We start from the raw sequence: 19,736 nt of genomic DNA, 5'->3' as shown, positions 1-19,736 counted from the left end.
CTTGTGTTTTTAACAATGGAAAACATACAATGCACACTATATGCAATACAATAATACACTGTAGAAGAGAGGGTTTAAACCATGACAGCAGTGAAAATGAAAAGAGCAACAAATAAATTCAAATGAAAATAGATAAAATAATCTCTATAATCCAATCTATGATCCACAAAAGTTAATAAAATGAGTCCATGTGATGGACAGTGCGCAGGATTCCTTGGTTTTCTGATTATTGTGCTTTGAAGGTTCCAGTCTTTATGCTAAGCTAAGCTGACCACTGACCTCTGGGGTGAGGGGTTCCTCGATGTTAACTGCCCCTGTACACCCTGTGTTAGACCTGCCACTATTGTTTTCACTATCAAATAATCTGACAATTTATTTTTTTGATAAATTGAATAATCATTTAGTCTATATGAGACATCGAAAACTGTCAAAACATTTTGCTGAGCTGAAGATGACATCTTAAAATGTTGTTTTTTAACTCCCCAAACCCCCTAATATTCAGTTTACAAAAAGAAAAGCAGCAACTTTCCTTTTTTGAGAAATTTAAATATGCAAATCTTTGGCTCTTTTCACAATTTCTGCTTGAAAAGTGATTGAAACGACTTAATCAATCATCATCAATCATTATTTTCCTATGGATTGACTCATTGTTTCAGCTCTTACTCTGTGTTTCTGCAGATTCAGGTAAATTGAGATAGAGCTGTTATGTCACTGCATTTTCAAAGTTGTATTGATGATGTTAAAGAAAAGATTCCACATGACAATCAAAATCTATTTATTGAGAGGTAAATATGCACAACGAACCCTAACATAACTGACGCACATCAGAGACAAGCACAAGAGGAGCTTAAAAAACAGTGGATGCTACATAAACATCATATACAAATAAGCTTTCTATCATCATGATTATTTGGCAAGCAGTTACAGTAACATTTTGACATTCTTCTGTGGTGTATTTATATATGTAAATGATTGAAAGAAATAGATAGTTGGTTTATAACTAAAACCCAAAAGAGAGCAGTGCTTCTACAGCAGTCACACTGACATGAAAAGTGAAATAGCTTTTAAAAAAATCATAGAGATACAGAAATAAAGTCATGAGTCATTACTTTCTCTAGCATATTAAAAATATCTGTCTTTGCATATACACAGGTCTATCTGCAGGTCTTAAAAAGTGTTTCCTAAAAATATATATATATCTTTTTAACTTTTATATTATGTTATATTATAGTCTAAAATGTCATTAATAAGGGTTTAAATATATCTTACCAGTCTGCTGTAGGCAGATTTTAGCCAAAACTGGCTGAAAAATCTCCATTCAGCCCTTCATCCCTTCATCCCTTCATTTTCTGCTGCTTATCCAGATCCTTAAAGATATTATTGTTCTAAACAGTTGGGACATGTGATATAAATGTCAGTAAATTCATGCACTTATAGTTGTCACTGCAAAATGTGCCATTATGAGGGGCCATAAGGGGACCCTTTTCCCCTTGGCTGGTTTGCCTCTCCTGACAGTGTGCCCCTGGGTATTATGAGATGGGCGGGGCCTTGGCTAGCTGGTTAACATGCCAACGCCAGTAGATATCTCTGCTGTGACATAACGTCACAACTGTAATTTCTTCACATTTTGTTGATCGTCTAGTTAACTTTTGAGGGTTTTACACTGACATACTAACATACTGGCCCTTTAAAGAAGTGAGAGAGTGTGATCTACTTTCTCACCAGCAGGTGGTGATGAAATTCATCATTCACTAAAACTTGTATGTAAAAAAAAAAAACATGGTACAAAAACAAGAAAGAGGCTCTCTATCTGTTCTCGTGTGATGTGTTTGGGTTCTTGCGACTCATCACTGTTGAATATGTGACATCCTCTTTGACCAATCTTGTTCCTCCGTGGCCAGAGGGGCGGGGCTGGTGTGCATGCTTCAGACTGGAGTAGTGCAAAGACATGTCCTGCAGAGACAAAAAAAACAGATTATACTGCAGTTAGAAGAAATATATCAACTGTTTCTATGACTGGACTGACTCAAACATCCATCAGTTGTAAAGACTTTAAAAATGTACACAAGTAATTAATATAAAATGGAGACAGTTGAGGAAAAACAACCTGTTCAAATTCCTGTAAAACTTGTAATGTAAAATATATTTATATTTATGCACAGTACACGTGTTTATGTGGAACACTGGTGATGCAGAAATCATGCTTTATCAATATAGTGTAAAAAAGAAAGTCAATATTAATTGTTGTACTTTTGATTACATCCAAAAAAAGGAAATTTGTCACTGTTGGGACAGAATCCAAAATTTAACCATGCCAAGAATTTATGGAAGTCCAAGGTCAAAAGAATTTTAGTGTCACTATATATGAAGAGGAAAAAAGTAAATAAGTAAGGAAATAAATAATGGAAAAAATAAGGATGAAGGAAGGACGAACAAATGAGAGAATAAAGGAAACAAATACAGAAAAAATACAAATTTAAATGCTTATGTGCAAAATACCTAGTGTCTCCACTGGATAAATACAGTGGAGTAACTTATGCAGTTAATTTTAACAGTATCATAAAAAGGAAAATACAACAGTCAATCAGAGCTTGTATCAAACTCTGACGTGTGACCATCCACTGACCTCTGTGATCCTCAGACTGGAGTCTCTTCTCAGTGAAGGACAGCAGCAAACAGCTGGTTTTCCTGAGGACAAAGGAGAGGAAGGCAGAGAGGAAGTGAAAAAGACCTGGACCTGGGTCAGTGGTTAAACTTTAACACCTAGAAATCGGAGTGCAGTTTGTACTTGGTTTGACAAGACAAAGATAAGCCAACAGAAAAATTGCATATTAATCACTGTACAGTTCATACATTACATTTGCATTCACATATTACAAAGATGACATAATAAAACAGCACAAAATGGAATGAGGAGAGTAGAGTGCCTGTGCTCTGGACTAACCCAGCCACCTGACTTCTGGTCCTGAGCCTCACTCAGCGTTAAGTGAAAGTGAAAGTATGAAAAGTGAAACTGGGGCAGTTGTATGTGCGGGAGGAGCAAACAGAATCTGAGCTTTGCTGCTTTCTTTTCTAACTATTCCTCGACAAATTTTCTCTGTAAACTGAGAAAAGATTTTTTTTTTTTTTTTTTTTAAAGATACTTTAAGTCTTCTCGAAGGGAAGAGCAAAATTATTCTTTCAGACCCCCGCTCCCTCCTCTCAGCAACAATGCCAGACACTAATCTGTGCTTGGAGGCCCTGTCGTCTCTCTCTGGCTGCAACGTCGAGTCGACCAGCGGACCCTCCCAGCTCACCCCGCAGGACTTCGTCAACATCGTGGCCCTCAAGGAGTTTTACAAGCAGGAGGGATTTAAAGAGCTAGAGTACCCCAGTTTAGGCACTCTGTCCCTACAGGAAGTGGACGAAGTGGACCTTTACAGCTCCCCCCTGGCTCTGACCGAGGGCCCCGGGCCGGAGGAGAGCCTCAGGACCACGGTTAAGATCAACCCTCAGGACTTCTTCCATCCTCAGTACGACTACGACTTCACCAACATACAGGTGAGCAGAGTAGAGCGTCTATTTATCTTTCCTCCTCGTTCTCTTAGAGGTGTGGTGATGACAGGGTTGATAGTTAATGAACAAATGAAGATTCATGTGATTGAATACATTAATGGAATCTTAGACAGCTGTTTGGACGTCATTGTCCAAAATGTCAAATTTAATATGACATATAGAGCTGAGGTGAGTGAGTGAATATTACATAACAAAAACACATTGTTTTGCAGTGAGTGAGTGAGTGAGTACTGTGTAACTACAACTACGTTGTTTTTAAATGCGTGTGAATGAGTGACTGAAAAATTAGCCAGTGACTCAGTGAGTGAGGGAGTAAGGTTATGTCAAAAGAACCCACTGTTATGAAGTGAGTGAATCAGTGTGAATATTATGTCAATTCAAAACATTGCTTTTAACTGAGTGACTAGATGAGTGAATGAGTAAGTCTTTTTTTCTTTTCTTTCTTTCTTTCTTTCTTTCTTTAAATGAGTAAGTCAATGAATGAGTGAGTAAGTGAGTGAATGTTATGTGAGTACAACCAAGTGTTGAAGCGAGTGAGTCAATGAGAGTTAGCAACTGAATAAACGAGTGAGAGACAAAATAAGTACGGAAATGTATGAATGAGTACACACAATACATATGCAGCTTTCTCGGCCCTGGTCAGTTGCCCCATTTGCCCACTTGATATTCAAGAGAGAGGATCATCCAAACAGTCCCTGTCAGCAACTGCAAGCGATTGAAGTTGGACAAAAATAATTTCAGTTCCTGTGCCAGTGTCATACCAGGGTTTCCTAGTTTCATCTCCTGTTTCTTTTGAGAAATATACATATGTGTTTTCTTACAAAATTCAGCTTTATATTTCATAGAATAAATACAATACAATAATTAAATACATTAGTGTTTGATTTAGTCTTATATATAAAGAATGAGTAAAGAGCCAACTTTTGATTTTTGGTACTTGACATTTTTGTTCATACCCAAAAGGTTTGAGCTTCAGTACTCAACCCCAATCTCAAGAAACTTTCAAGCCTTGATTTTCACAGCATCATGTATGAGTGACTGGTCATGATTGGTGCAGCAAAATGTCATTAGCATATAGCATTGTAGTGTTTTCCTTTAAGTCGTTCCAGCTCTGACCCTTAACCCCTCTGTTGACCTCCAGGATGGCAACAAAACGTTCCTGCGTGGTAATGAGGCCTACGTGCGTCCCTGTGGGTGGAACCGTGCAGCCCTCCGAGTCGTGCAGAAGTACGATGATGGGGACTCCTGGCTCGGGACGGGTAAGGATGCCTGGCCTGTCTCCTACCATGGACAAAACATGGACGGCTCCCACGGCATCATCCTGACCCACGGTGGGTCCCCCAACGATGAGCCCCAGTTTCTTGATGCCGCCGCCGCAAGTCTAACCACCGGGGAGACGAAGGGTAGAGGGGTGTACTCAACACCTGACGTCAAGATGGCAGAGAAGTACTGCAAGAGGTTCAAGTCCAAAGTGGACGGGAAGACGTACAAAGTGATTCTTCAGAACCGCATCAAACCGGAGAAGAGGACAAAGTGCCAGAGAGAAGACATCTGGTTGGTCTACGTCCCTGAAGGCCGCAATGACGTCCAGACGAGGGTCATTGTGCAGGAATCCATTCGTCCATACGGGCTGCTGCTGAAGCAGGTGTGAGCCAAACTTATAAAACCATCTCAACTTCAGGGAAAGAATTCAATGGGGTGTTTTCTTGATTATCAGCACAAAAAAAATGCACAAAATGATTGATCAAATAAACGCTTGAAGTCATTCAAAATTGTGTTTCAGGGTTTCTATATGCCTGTTGGGGGCTGTAGGGATAAACCAGGCTTTACTGTGAGACCTTTATTCTTACATTTTTATCAAATATAAAGCTTCTCCTCAAATAGCAACCATATCCTACTTTAATAACATATTGTAGACTTTCTAATCATCTACTATACCTTCAGTGAGTTTAATGTTTTATTAATCTCTGTAGAAATTTGTTTAACTTTGGGGATTTTTCTGACACACAGAGATATTAAGCTTGATGGATGTAACCAGTAAAAAGAAAACAAACACATATCTGTGCTTTCGTCTGTCTACATTGAACATGCAACAGTGGACAAACCCAATGCTGTGTTCAAATGTAAGAAGAGATTGTGGCTACAACAAAGCAAGATGCAGCTGTGAGGCTGATTTATGCTGCCATCTAGTGGTGCATATAGTGATGTTTTATATGTTCTACACAATGAGGGAACAATCATCAAAGTGGTGAGATTGAACTAGTCTAGTTTTCTTTTCTTTATTCAATAAGAGCATCTTTGCAGATTTTTCTTGTTTCTGGGCTTTTATGTTGCACAAACTGAACTTCCTTGAACTGGACTGATGATAAATACCAGCTGAACTTATGAAATGTCAAACAAAAAGTAGGCTTATTATTCTAGCATCTGAAGGAAAGGCTTGGTTATTGACGCACTTTCATAAACAGCGAGTGAGTGATTGGATTTCATTGTTACATGTGATTGAAAATATTATGAGGTATGATAATGCAGTTGTTTTTTGTCTCTTACACCGTGTCCCTTAATCTCCTGTTTTTGTTTTCATCAACCAGTAAGACTGCAAATTCTTAGTGTGAACAATATCATACATGTTTTGCAGTGTCTGACTCTGTCAATAAAAGCTGCTCACATATCCTGGTGTGAAGAACCTCATTGTTGTGGTATCTAACAAGGTGATGTATTATCTTTATACTTTTATCGTAAAAAGAAATCCTTGTCTAAAACTTGGAAACTTGGAAAACTTGACAAGTCTAAAAACTTTTTCCTTGTTTTAGTTTTTCATTAACTCGTCCTTTAAGTGCACCTTCCTTCCTTACGGCCGAGATGCCTTCACAGATTAATGTTTTTACTTCAGTTCATTTGAATGAACGCGTGACCAGAGCCGGTGAAACTTATTCCTCAACCTTTAGACAGACATTAAGATGAGAGTTCGATATAGATTTTCCTTTCTGCTACACATTACAAGATTCTTCAAAATGCCTGTTGATATTTAAAGTACATAAATGTGCTTAGACAACATGGTAGTTACTGGAAGTACTCAGATCTTTTACTTAAGTAAAGGTATCTGTACCAAAATGTAGAAATACTCTGTTACAAGTCCTGCATTCAAAAGTACCAAGTAGAGTATATCAAAATTGTACTTGGGTAAGTGTACTTAACTATATTCCATCTGGATGTGTTGGTGATATGGATGTATTAAGAGATTTTCATAATATATGCACAGTTGGTGACTGAAGCTTAATGTAGATTAGCTCTGTGGTGAGTGTTGCAATTCATGCAGTCCGCCACCAGATGTCAGTTAAAGTAAAGGATCATATAGCTCAAAATGCTCCATACTGATGCATCAATATGTTAACAGCTTTTTACTGTTGTAGCTGCTCAAGATGGAGCTGGCTTTAACTCCATTATTTACAGTGAAGTAGTTTGATCCAGTGGTGACCATATAAATCTGAGGGACTGTGAGGTGATTAATGGCATAGGAAAGAGGAAAAAACTAATTTCTGATATACAAATTTATAGTAATTATATTCACTATCTATTTAATCTTTAACAGTGTATTTTATGAAAATACCTAACTAAAGGACAACTACCTTAAAATTATACTTATAAAATTGTTAACGTCCTACCTTCATGGACGTAAAACGTTTCCTATTACGTACATAATCCTAACTTAAAGCAGCACAACTGCATGAAACCGAACCTTACCCCAAATCTTACCCTCTAAACTTGGTAAACTGTACCAAGTTTTAGCACCAAAATGTATTCACTTTCCAAATATGTCCTCACTTTTCAAAAACGTCCTCTCCCTCAGTGTCAAATATTTGGTCCCCACAAAGATAGAAGCAAAAGACACAACCAACCACACACCTGAGCACAGGCAGAGTCCAAAGAGGAAGACGAAAACGAGGGCAATTAAAGCTGGAAGCGCACAGATTCCCAGTCTCCAACCCGGCTGCCTCATTTTGTCTATGGCCCATAACTCCCCATCAGCTCCTGGGAACACAAAGAAACAGGAACACCAGTAGGTTATTAATCATCAACTGATATTTTGGCCTCTGAGCTTTCCTGAACAACTGTTTGGAACTTGTATAAGTTGCAAATTCTGCCCAGTTGAGCTACTCTTTCTTCATTTGGGTGGTTAAAAAGTGATTTGGGTCATAACAATTTTAATAATTTGGGCTACATTAGGGCAGTTTCGACCTACAAAAACTTCTGCTATACTTTAGCGGTTTAAACTTTTAAAACCCATGGTTCCCAATTTTTCTGCAATCTGTGTGAAATACTGGAGTCAAAACTCAGTCAGATCTGAACACACAGACATAATACACATATATTTGGATTCAGTGTGAGAAGTTTTGTCTCCCTCTTCTGGCAGTGAGAGTAAATACACAAACACTGAGCTGACCAACTTCTGACCTTTTCATTTTCCTGTGAACCAGAGAGATACTGAAAACGAGAATGTCTTTTTGAGAAACATCTGATGGTTATGAAACCAGATGAGTACTTCTGCATGACGCCACAGGCTGTTTTCATGCACCTCTTACCTCAGAGGAATAAAAATCATGGCAGCTGTGCCTGAACATGACCCTCTCTGGTTTTCAATGTTATCAATAAAAAACTATCCTAAACTCAACAACTGAACTGGAAAAGATGGCTAATAAGGAGATGAAGTCAATCTCAAGCTAACCAGTTTCAGAGTTTCAATTGTTATAATAAACCTGAGACATACAGGGGTTTATATTCTATTTTATTTTATAGCCTCACTAGAGATAAAATGTCAGAACTAAATCAATGAATAACCATCAATCTTACCATTCACAGTTAGAAGAACCCCTCTGTTAACACATACAACATCTGCACACCACCCTGTGCAGAAATACAGCCCAGCATCCTTCTCCTCTACCTCCAGGATCTCCAGGCTGACCGGGCCTCTCTCTATGTCTCCCCGGGTGTAGATGCGACTATTGTTTTTAGAGTGAAAGCTGACCAGATTTTGTCCTATTTTGCTTGGTGTAACTGTCAGCAGTGGCAGCAGCTGGTCTGAACGCAACAGGTACCAGGTGATCTCCCTGCTGGACGTCAGGTTACAGGTCAGTGTGACGTTCTCCCCCACCTGGACCATCCGGGGAGAGCGGGGAACAGGTGAGGCTGAAGAGTGGTGGCATCCTGCAACACCTGAGGAGATGAGGAGATGATGCAGTGTCACAAGGCTGATGCTGACCTTCAACTAAATATCAGATATATAGATACTTGATATTAATAGTGGACATAATACACAACATATGGCCAAAGGTATGTGGACACAATTCCTACATATAGTTAAATGTTAGCCCTGGTTTGGGTTGTGTAGATCCAATGAAAGCAAACATAATGCTACAGCATACAGCGAAATTTTGGACTATTGTTTTCCAACCTGTGGGTTGGGACCCCCAATGGGGTACCAAGATTAATCCGAGAGGTCACACAATGATGACATTAAATTTTTTCCTTTAAATGTTGCTCTTTTTTTGTGATTTGCTGGAAACTTTGAATTAAATATGCACCACAGACACATTTCCATAGCTGCAAACTTGTCACCTTTTGGGGCAAATTTGCCATTTTGAATGAACGCTGTGGCGTCTGTGTGATTTGCTTAGAACTGAAGATGCTCTGTGGTTGTTAGGTTGTCGTTACTTGAAAAGTTTGAATGAGCTACAGAGCGTTAGCTTGTCCAAACTGAACTAACTTTGTCTGACCCAGCGATGGCAGCAATCAGTTAAAGGAGAAGTGTGGGGAAGAGGCGACGCTCCTAGTCGTATTCATCTTCTGTGCGGCACCAGGCAATGTAGTCGCAAAGCATAATGAAAACACCCACACCTGTTGCTTTCAATGTAATGTCACTTAGCTCCAGAGATAAATGTTAAGGAATATCTATTATCTTTATTTTCCACAGATGTGGAAATTTTCCTCTGGCTTCACAGGCTGGTTACAACACATCATTTTAACTCACAAACAATAAATACAACAATAAAATTAGCAGTAACATGCACAGTACAGACAAGAACAGACATGATTCTAGTGTGGATGAATCTTACGAGTTCAACAAAGTTATTGCATTTGGTATAAAGGACTTTCTCTAACCGTTCTTGGTTGCCTTATAGCGTCTTCCTGAGGTGAATTCTTCAAAAAGGGAATGAAGAATTAAAAAAGAAGAAACTGAGACTGAAGTCTTAGGTTTCATTTCAGACACGTCCTGTTTTTCTTTGGAAACCAGGAAAAGGCTGTTTAATGCCACCTATTGAATAAAAGCACCCAGAGATGGCAGAGAACGCTTTCATGTTTTCTGCTCCAGCTACTTGGAATGGTTTGCAAAGGTAAATTAAATTAAAGAACTTTGTATAGCAGACTGAATTCAATTTTTGTATGGGACAAAAGAGAGAAAAAATTATTTTTTATATCAAATCACTGTCAGACAATTGGGGACCCTCACGTCACATGACCAATCCAACTGAGCCTAAAAAACCAGTCTGTCCCAGACCAGGACCACAGAGACTTGGGCACTCTGTCCTAGGCGCACTCTGTGGCGCCAAGGACTTATAAAAGGTCACAGATATTCAGGTCACACCCTCAGAGCTGCCAGCTTGTTTTCTTTCAGTTTAGTTTTGGTTTTGTTATTTTTAATATGAGTTCACTGCAGCCACAGGCGTGAACCAGTTCATGAGCATAAACAAACCAGACATCATGAATTATACAATGAGCTTCTGAATTAAGGCCAAATACTCCTTCAATTTCAGACCACAGCTAATTCTGAAAGTCATTGCCACACCCTGGATTTTAAATTAAATATAAAATAAAAAATAACTTACAGAGGAAAGTGAGGATCCATGTGAGACCTGCCATAACTGAGTGACAATGTTCTCCAGCTGTTGTGCATGGAACTGTCAGCAGCTGATAACTGAACAGCACTGATTACAGAGGGAGGAAGTCAGTGGGGACTTTATTGAACACCAGGACACAGAACGTGCAGACCACCAACACGTCTCGTGTCATGAAAGCGGAAGATTGAATATTTTTCACAAATAAATCTTTGCAATGCGCGTTCACTGCTGAGGCGTTGGTATACCCGTAGGTTTCGTTTCTCCAGAGTTAAGTCAATTCTCGTGCGTTTGCTATTATAACCGGAAGCTGTTTCAAAATAAAAGCACTACAAACTGCACCAGTGGTTCGAAACTAGAAAGTCCCCTGACCACACCGTTGTTTTTTTTTAATTTCTTGAGAACAAACTCGATCAAATGAACCACATCAGCCCGGAAAAAACATCATCGATCTTGTTGATTTATGGTTTTTAAAATTTGAAAGTATTTTAGTGTTGAAATAGAAACATATAAAGTCCAAAATTGTAAACTAAATAAATACAGAGATAAATAAATAAGTAACAAATGCAAAAATAAAATTAACCGAATATAAAAAATAAAGTATAAATATATAAAACATATAGCTATATGTTTTTTTTATATATATAAGATAAAATAATATATGAAATATAAAGTTTTCTGAGACTGTTGTAAATATATCGCCTGTTGCCAATAAAATCCTTGTGTTTGTATTTTGAGGTGAAAAAAAGAGAAAGGCATCAGACTGATAAATAAAAACAGAAACAGAAGCAGTCTGTGGTCGGTCAGTAGCTTCATGATGTTTCATAATTTGAATTATTAATCAATTAAGAATTAATTAACTAAAATTAATTGAATAATCATTTTATTTGTATCTTTTGACGCTGTTTCAACCTGCAGCTTGGAGCGGTACAGGTTTAGTGGTTAGTGCACAGACTGTGGGTAGTGCTAGTTTTATTTTGAACGTCACAGGAAGTGGGAGCCATAAACGATAATTGATAAATTGTGCTCTCTGCTGAGTGTCAACACACTTCAACAGCGGTGCAGCTGAGGAAGGAGAAGAGGACTGGACTAAGTTTCCAAACAGCTGACATCATCAACATCATCAACAGTCATGACCTGGCATTGGTAAGAAACGCTACGTTTTATTTTGAAATGTAAATCTTTCCTCACTGTTAGTTGGACTGTTTACGCCTTTGTGTGTTCTATTGTATTATTATTATTTTACTAAGTGTCCATGCAAAATAATGAGAATGAACTTGTTTCATGAAATGAAGCGGTGCATGTCTGAGAGGCTGCAGGGCTGCAGATATCTGCAAAATAAAAGAGGCATTAAAGGTCTTTTCTGATGATTTTCACTGCAGCAAAGTCCGTGAGCGTGTGGACGCATCAGTGCAGCATCAAACCGCAAGTGACGAAAACCCACAGATCACCGCCCTCTGCAGTTTCGTTTGAGAGTAAACCATCAGTAGAAACGAAACTTATCGATCCATATGCGTCCAATATGAATCTGTTACTCTCGATTCTCTCACCTGGCTCAATGTCACCAAGAATCAGTAGTTTATATACTGAAGTATTTTTCTTTACTGGAGTATTTTCATTGTATCCCATTTTATAATATAATATACGGAAGAGGACTAAGGCCAAATGTGATTTTTTTTTTTTTTTTTTTTTTTAGAATTCTGATTTGAATCTGAATATTTTATTCTCAGAATTCTGACTCTAAGAAAATATTTTTTCACATTAGGGCCACATGTGAAAAGATTTTTTTTTCTTTTCTTTTACCTAATCCTCTTTCATAATAACCTACTCCACTTCATTTCAGAGGGAAATATTGCACTCTTTACTCCACTACATTTATTTGGGAACCTGTGATTACTTTACAGATTAAGATTTTATTTGCAAAATATTAGAAGATTTTATAAAATAGGACTGAAACCAAAATTTTTTTCCTTGTTGATTAATCTTAAGATAATTTTCTCTAATTAACGTATTGATTATTTGGCCTATTAAATTTTCATTAAATTTTATTTAAAACAGAGAAAAAAAATCCTCAGAAAAAACAGACATTTCAATGAAAAATGATCATTAATCAATTATCAAAATAGTTGTTGATTAAACATTTGATGATTAATGAATCATTTTAGCTCTATCATATAAACTATATAATGTATTGCTCTACATAGAACTACCCAGGAGTATATAAAATCTAAAATGCTGCTTATATGTTAGTACATCACTTATTACTATATTAATAACATAATATTTATTAATAATAATAATAATAATAATAATAATAATAATAATACATTTTATTTGGCAGCGCCTTTCAAAGCACTCAAGGACACTTTACAGAAGATTAAAAACACAATAAAAATAATAAAAACAACAGACAATTAAATAATATAGAGGATATAATGATATTAATGAAAGGGGGCAATCTGTACAATACTTCTACTGGTGCATTTACATTGTACGAGATATGATTGAAGCCAGACCGAAACAGTGTAATGAAATCCAGGACATATAGGACATATAAACTATATTTAGGATTATGGGTCTATAATATTCCTGTAACTCATCTGGAGCTTCTGTGTGTCAGATTAATTATAATCAGATTCATTATAATCAAATTTGCTGTGACAAGCAGGTCTATAATGATATCTACTCTCAAAGACTGATCGTTGCTTCTTCTCATGTTTCCTCCAGGGTTTTCATACATCTTCAATGTTTCCTGATTGGCAGTTTAGTTGGTGAGTATCAAGCTGTTATTATTTCCACCACAGAGGTTTTTTTAGTTTAACTGCTCCTGTTGCAGCTGCCATGTTCTGCAGAAATCATATCTCAGGGCTAACTCAAGCTCAAAGGTGGTAAAATTCAGTGACTGGCCAGAGGGGGGGGGGTCATTTAAGACATATTCCCACTGCTCATTTAATGTTGTAGTGATATGCTCACTGAACTGGAGAATCAGAGATCTGAATCTGAATCTCTTTAGAGATTAATGAACACATGCACTACTCTGCAAACTTCTTGTGTGTCAGCAGCAATTTACTGCTGCTGCTGCTGCTATCTGGGAGCTATAGTTTATCTACTTGTTTTTGGTCACAATTAGTTATTTTAATTCTGTGGTTCCCAATCGGGGGGTCAGGCCCCTCCAAAGGGTCACAAGATAAATCTGAGGGGTCATGAGATGATTAACGGGTGAGGACAGAAAGAAAAAACATAAAGGGAAATATTGGAATATTTGACCTCTTCGGGAATTACTTGTTTTATCATAGGCATTGTGTTTTATTTTATAAACTTATATATTTTGTGGAAAAATCTTAATCTGAAAAGTATCAAGCAACTCTAGTTAAATAAATATAGTAGGGAAAAATATAGAGTAGAATTAAATGGAAATACTTGGGTAAAGTACCTAAGTATCTAAAAGTGAACTCTACTTGAGTAAAAATAGTCGTACCGCATCATACTTGATTTTACCACAACATATCCTCTAAAGGACATCCAAGCTGTTGAGGACATTTTCCTCCATCTCCCACCTCAATGCCTCTCTCCTTCCAGACTCCTCTTCCCTGTCCTCCGCCACCAACTTCCTGTCCATCACTTCCACGGTGGGGAACCAGGTGGTCCTTCCCTGCAGCTGGAAGCCACGCCTGGGGAAAGTGGCCCCGTCCGCCTGCCACATCCAGTGGACCACCATGGCCGACACCGTGTTTGAGCAGCGGGAAGGGCGGAAGTGGCAGGCGGAGGAGTTTGTGGGCCGGGTGGAGGTTCCTGAGGAGAAGCTCGGGTCCGGGGACTGTTCTCTGATCATCAGAGATGTTCAGATCGGAGACACGGGGCGATACGAGAGCTTCATGGTGGTGGACGGAGTGAGGTCCACAAAAACGAAAGTCTTCATTCAGAGTGTCAAGCTGTCTGTGTTCGGTCAGTTTGGGTTTGGATGGTTGTTTCTTCATTTCATTCCTGCCCTTCTCTTTTTTGTCATTAACCCACCTACGACTGTTTTGTTTTCCCTCTCAGACCACAAATCTCGTCAGTCTCAGGCTCCAGGTGAGGACTTGGTTCTGGATCTCCACACCCGTCACTCTGTGAGAGTGATCTTCCAGAGCAGGTAAGCTGCTTACCTACAATCAAACATTTCGTTTTTCAGGGTAAAAGAAAAAAACAAAATCTGCTTACAAATTGAGACTTTTATATTTAAGTTTATATATAAGCTTTCACCCTTCTACCATTATCGAGAATCTTTACATGTTCACATTAAGTCTCTTTATTTCTTTGTCTTCTCTCACCTCGCCTTCTCTAATCTTGTCTTGGCTCCCACACAAATGCTACCTACTCTGATCTGTTTTTTTTTTCCCCCCACAAAAAAAAAAAAAATAATACAAAGACACCTACTCCTAAGAAATACTGTTTGCGTCAAACTAAAATAGGTTACAGGCTGCTGGTAAAGTTCTGACTCACCCAATAAACTCTGCTTACAAAACAGAGTCTTTGACGACAGGATCATGTGGGTTTTTTAAAAAAAAAAAAAACAAACAGTAATTTTATGTAGCGGGACTTTCTCATGTAAACTTTTCACTCTCAGTTTAAATGTCCATGGTCCCCAGAAGATGAGCCATTTTATTTGATTTTAATGACTGCTTGACCTTTCCTCTTGCACCACCTTCAGCTAACAACCTCCAAGAAACAGGAGGAGAGAGTTAGATTTTGATGAATTTTGCTGAGCCTATCCGTGCTCCTCAGAGGATGAACCCTTTTCATTTGGGATTTCCTCGAGCAGTACTACTAGGTCTAAAATGTCAACTTTGTACAGGTTTTCTATTAAATGTTCTGTAGATGTTTATGAATCCTAATGAATTTTGGTGACACCCTTACCTTTCCTCCACTTACAAACGGCAGATTAGCATCATTCATGCTGAATTTTACAGTATATTTTCATGTTCCCCTGAGGATGAACCTTAATGATTTCGGTAATTCATTTATCTTTCCATGAGCTTCAACCAAAAATTATCCTCACACAAAATATATCAAAGTCAAATTGGAAAATTTTTAATCATACTTAATGAGCTCATTCATGCTGCCCAGAAGATGAACCCCCTTTTGATTCTAATGGCCCCTCAGTTTGAGCTCCATTACTGGCGAGGCTCTAAGAAAAGCTAAATCATAAGTATTCTATTTGTTTTGTCCACCACTTTCATATTGGGACTGTGATAAACACCGCAGCCTCTAGAAGGCGCTGGCAGGCTTAAAGTCTTGTTTTACGTTTCTGCCACTGGCTCGCTCTAACAGCCACTGACCTGTGCTCGACAGGAACAGCTCAGTGTCAACGGACCTGTGGATGAGGGGGGATGAGAACAGTCTGCGTCTGGAGGAAAATCCACTGAAGGAGCAGCTGACGATAAAGAACTTAAGGCGCTCAGATGAGGGAACGTACAAAGTTCTGGATGAACGGGGCCTCGTCATCAGCACCGTGCAGCTCTCTGTGGAAGGTGAGGGTCTTCCTCTGCTTCCTGCTGAAGTAGTTGATATATATATATTTCTTGGTCTCCAGTCAGTTCATTAACTGATCAATCAACACAATTTCCAAATATATAAAAATATGTGTTTATGCAAAAAGCATATATACATGGTGAAAAGTTTCGGTCCTAGCACAGAGCTCTGTGGAAGTGAGAACATTTTCCATCATTATCATAGAACCTGATTCCACAGAACAAAGCGTCTCTACAGTTTGACTGGTACAAGTGTAATTTTGCATAAAGTCTTATCTCAAGTAGTTGTACATTTTGAATTAGGATTTGCATTGTAATTATATGCAGCTGATGTAACTCATCTGTTCCACAGACGGCTCCACAGCTCTCAAAGTCCACCAGTTTATGGAAAAGGAAATAACAGGTGAGAAAACAATATGTATATTCTAGCATATGAACCAGAACTGAAGGAGTTATATGAAGAGAAAGTTGTTTTAAAAAAAGAAAAGAAAAAAAAAATCTGGAATAACCCTCTGATGTCTCCATACTTTGATGTCTTTCCAGGTGACGCTGCCGAAAGCAGTTATTCTGCTCTTCTGATCTTGTCTGGTCTTGTCATGAGTTTCCAATTTTCTCATCTGCTCTGAGACAATCTCTGCAAAATGACAACACTCTACATTTAAACAACATGTTACATTTAAATAATTTATTATGTTTCTAAACTATAAAATTTAACCTGTGTGAAGTTTCAAATGAGCCAGTTTAACAATGTGTGGTGTTGTGTCAAGTGAGGTAGGGAGTGACAAGTGTGAGTTTGTGTGTAAGTTTTGAGTTAAAGAAACATTTGTGTTTTAGTTTGACAGGTTGAGGTCTGAAACACAACTCTGGAGCCAAAATTCGAATACCACTCGTTTTAAACTGGACCCACCGATGCAAGAGTCTTTGTGAACGTGAATAAATTTGGGAAAATCATAAGTTAACCACCGCAAACTGAAATGACTTCACTGTGACCTTTATTAAGAGCGAACAACGCGTTTCACCTTTAGCCGCTTCAGTTTCAGGTTCGCTCAGCAAAACTACAAGAGTAACTCACAGATGTGATACATACATATGGGTCACATGACTAATTATCAGTCTTCAATTTGTCTGTTTTTAATGTTTCAATATTTTTCTTCAAAAGGTAAATATTTTTCAAAAAAACAATGTAATAATATTACACAAAACTACATTTTCAAAAAACAAAACAATATTACAAAAACACAATTTTTCATAAAACGACAAATGTATTTCGCAAAATTACATTTATACAAAAAAATGGCATTGTTAATGTTACACAGTTACAAGAATTCTTCATTAAAATTATCTGAATAATTTTTGTAACTGTGTAATATTAACAATGCCAAGAATGTGTTTGGAAAAATGTAATTTTGTGTAATACTGTCATGTTTTCTAAAAAAATTTTATTTTGTGTTATATGTTTTTTGGTTAATGTAATTTTGTGTAATGTTATTGTCATGTTTTTTGAAAAATGTTTACCTTGGAGAAATTTTTTTTTTTTTTTTTTTTAAATGACAAATTGAAGACTGATAGTCATGTGACTATACATGTCTGTGAGTTACTCTTGTAGTTTTGCTGAATGAACCTGAACCTGAAGCAGCTACAGGTGAAACGCGTCGTTCGCTCTTAATAAAAGTCAGTGAAGTCATTTCAATGTGTGGTGGTTAATTTATGATTTTCACTTGAGATGTTCCTGAGACCAACCACCACCTGAACACTAATACTGTTGAGCTCTGTTCAGTTAATACATTTGTAATCTGATAACTTTTATATCGATCTTAATCTAGTATTAGGTCTCTACAAACGATGATGCAGCAACTGAGGCAACATGCATTTACATGGTGTGCCTGTTCGTATCAGAAAGTGAGGATTACCTTTTCTTTTTTAGTAGTTGGTTTGGACAGTAGCTGAAAATAGAAATATTGCTTTGTGTCGGTTTGTTAATTCCAATCTTAGATCATCTGATGTGTACTGAACAATGCCCATTTTTTGTTCAATACACATTGAGCAAACACTGGAGTTCAACCAGTTAAATAGAAATCAGATAATGATTGAACTAAGTTTTGGACTATTGATCAGACAAAACAAGAGAAACTGTAAAGGAAATGTGTCATAATTTTTTATAGGTTTAAGAAACCAAAAGTTTATTTGATTAGGAAAATGATTTTAGGATTAATCCACAAGGTACATATTTAGTGTTTAGTGTACACTGTATTGTCTTATAAATTATGTGAGTACTTCTTCCACCACTGAGTATATGTCATGTAAAAGCACTAGCACTAATGTGGCACTATAATGTAAAATACGCTACTACAACTAAAGTCCTGCATTCACAGTATCACATAGTTTCAGCCCTAATTTACAAAATCTTCTCATTCAGTGCAAAAAATGTAATCTATAAAGTAATCACAGCTTTCAGATGAATGTAATTGGGTAAAAGTATTTCCCCTCTCTATAAAGCAGCAATTTTTAAAGACTTAATGATTAGTCAAGTAACTGAAAAATAATATGCAGATTAGTCAATAATGAAAACAAACAGTCTGAAACCAAGAAAATCTGCCTAAAAAGTAACTGAATGATTGGAGAAATGGATTTTATTATAATTATTTACATGTGAAATATGTTTTGTAGTTAATGAGCTTTTTTGCTGTGATTTGTTTGGTGTGATTATGTGCGTAAATGTTCACAACATTGAACTACTGAACAGTTTCCAGTAAGTGGTCTTTACTCTGTATTTCAATTCATTCTAAACTAAAATTAAATAAAAAGAAGTTGAATAATAAAACAAGCAAACGCAACCATGTTGTATTTCAATGACTCCTTGTTAAACTCCACAGACTGTTGGAATGACTTCACAGACAGATTCACACAAGTAGAAGCAACACAATGAACTCTGTACAGCTACTGGAGATAAACGAGCAAAGGCACGCCACAACTTCAGGACACACCTCTTATAGTCATTAAATCTCATCCGCAGACCAAAACCAACACAGATAATCTCCTTTTGTGTGTGTGACAGTCTGATGCATCTGACTCCTCTGAGCCATAGAGCTCCATTGTTTCCAAATACATCACTGAGCCACACTGTTGCGCTGGGTGACAGCCTTCATTACATGAACACACACACTGTGCACAAGTTTATTTTCAGTCACTCCCACACACATCGGCCTGCTACTCAAAATACCCACTACAGCACCAAATGTGGATTAATCCGCCGCTGAAAATAGTCCCCACAAAATGCAGCATTTCCTCCTGTTTACTGAGCCTCTTTTAAACTGAGATTTGATGACAAGAGGAAAAACCACAGAATATCACATTCTTTCTCTTTAATGACCAGTCTCGACCGCTGAAGCTGCAACACATGAACAACACACACCAAAAAAAAAAAAAAAAAGACAGTTTTTCAAGTAATGTGTTCGCAAGAGTTCGACTCTCACTAGTGCAGTGTTATAAATTAAATCTTTTACAAATGTATGATTTATTTTACTGGAATAAAAAGCAAGACTATGCACCTATTGAAAAAAAAGAAATTAGACACTCTTCCACATACAAACGAAAAGTTCATATCACCTGAACTCAAATTCAACTCTTCTTGAAGTGGTTGTTGTTTAACAAAAAGGTACATGGTCTTACTTTAAATACAAAATAAAGGTGAAAATAAACAAGTGTCTGCTCAGTGTTTCATAATAAAAGTCCAAATTTGCATCCTGTACTGAACTTCTATCAGTAATTTGAATATAAATGC

At 37.4% G+C, this 19,736-nt stretch overlaps 3 protein-coding genes across 4 annotated transcripts; 2 read left to right on the top strand and 1 right to left on the bottom strand.

The window, feature by feature from the left end:
* Positions 1-758: 758 nt before the first annotated feature.
* Positions 759-10,660, bottom strand: LOC111230665. Its single transcript, XM_022757461.1, has 5 exons — positions 10,437-10,660; positions 8,404-8,766; positions 7,459-7,584; positions 2,627-2,688; positions 759-1,953 (listed from the first exon to the last, which is right to left on the bottom strand). Exons 1-5 carry the CDS (start codon positions 10,468-10,470, stop codon positions 1,807-1,809), a joined length of 732 nt encoding a protein of 243 aa, XP_022613182.1. The 5' UTR covers positions 10,471-10,660; the 3' UTR covers positions 759-1,806.
* On the top strand, positions 2,699-6,223 carry LOC111230664. The gene is made up of 2 exons (XM_022757460.1): positions 2,699-3,540; positions 4,697-6,223. The coding sequence occupies exons 1-2, from the start codon at positions 3,211-3,213 to the stop codon at positions 5,204-5,206; spliced, it is 840 nt and encodes a 279-aa protein (XP_022613181.1). The 5' UTR covers positions 2,699-3,210; the 3' UTR covers positions 5,207-6,223.
* Positions 10,661-11,488: 828 nt separating the features above from the next.
* LOC111230661 lies at positions 11,489-19,394 on the top strand. 2 transcript variants are annotated; one of them, XM_022757452.1, is made up of 7 exons: positions 11,489-11,591; positions 13,173-13,216; positions 14,025-14,390; positions 14,487-14,577; positions 15,777-15,955; positions 16,308-16,358; positions 16,790-19,394. In XM_022757452.1, the coding sequence occupies exons 1-7, from the start codon at positions 11,578-11,580 to the stop codon at positions 16,792-16,794; spliced, it is 750 nt and encodes a 249-aa protein (XP_022613173.1). In that variant the 5' UTR covers positions 11,489-11,577; the 3' UTR covers positions 16,795-19,394. The 2 variants fall into 2 exon arrangements, with proteins under 2 accessions (XP_022613173.1, XP_022613172.1); XM_022757451.1 differs by having other exon boundaries at positions 16,499-19,394.
* Positions 19,395-19,736: the final 342 nt, after the last annotated feature.

Source organism: Seriola dumerili, unplaced genomic scaffold (assembly GCF_002260705.1).
Source record: "Seriola dumerili isolate Sdu_G_001 unplaced genomic scaffold, Sdu_1.0 BDQW01000276.1, whole genome shotgun sequence".
NCBI classification, from domain to species: domain Eukaryota; kingdom Metazoa; phylum Chordata; class Actinopteri; order Carangiformes; family Carangidae; genus Seriola; species Seriola dumerili.
Note: the sequence above shows the minus strand (reverse complement) of the source record. Positions and strands in the feature narration are given on the sequence as shown.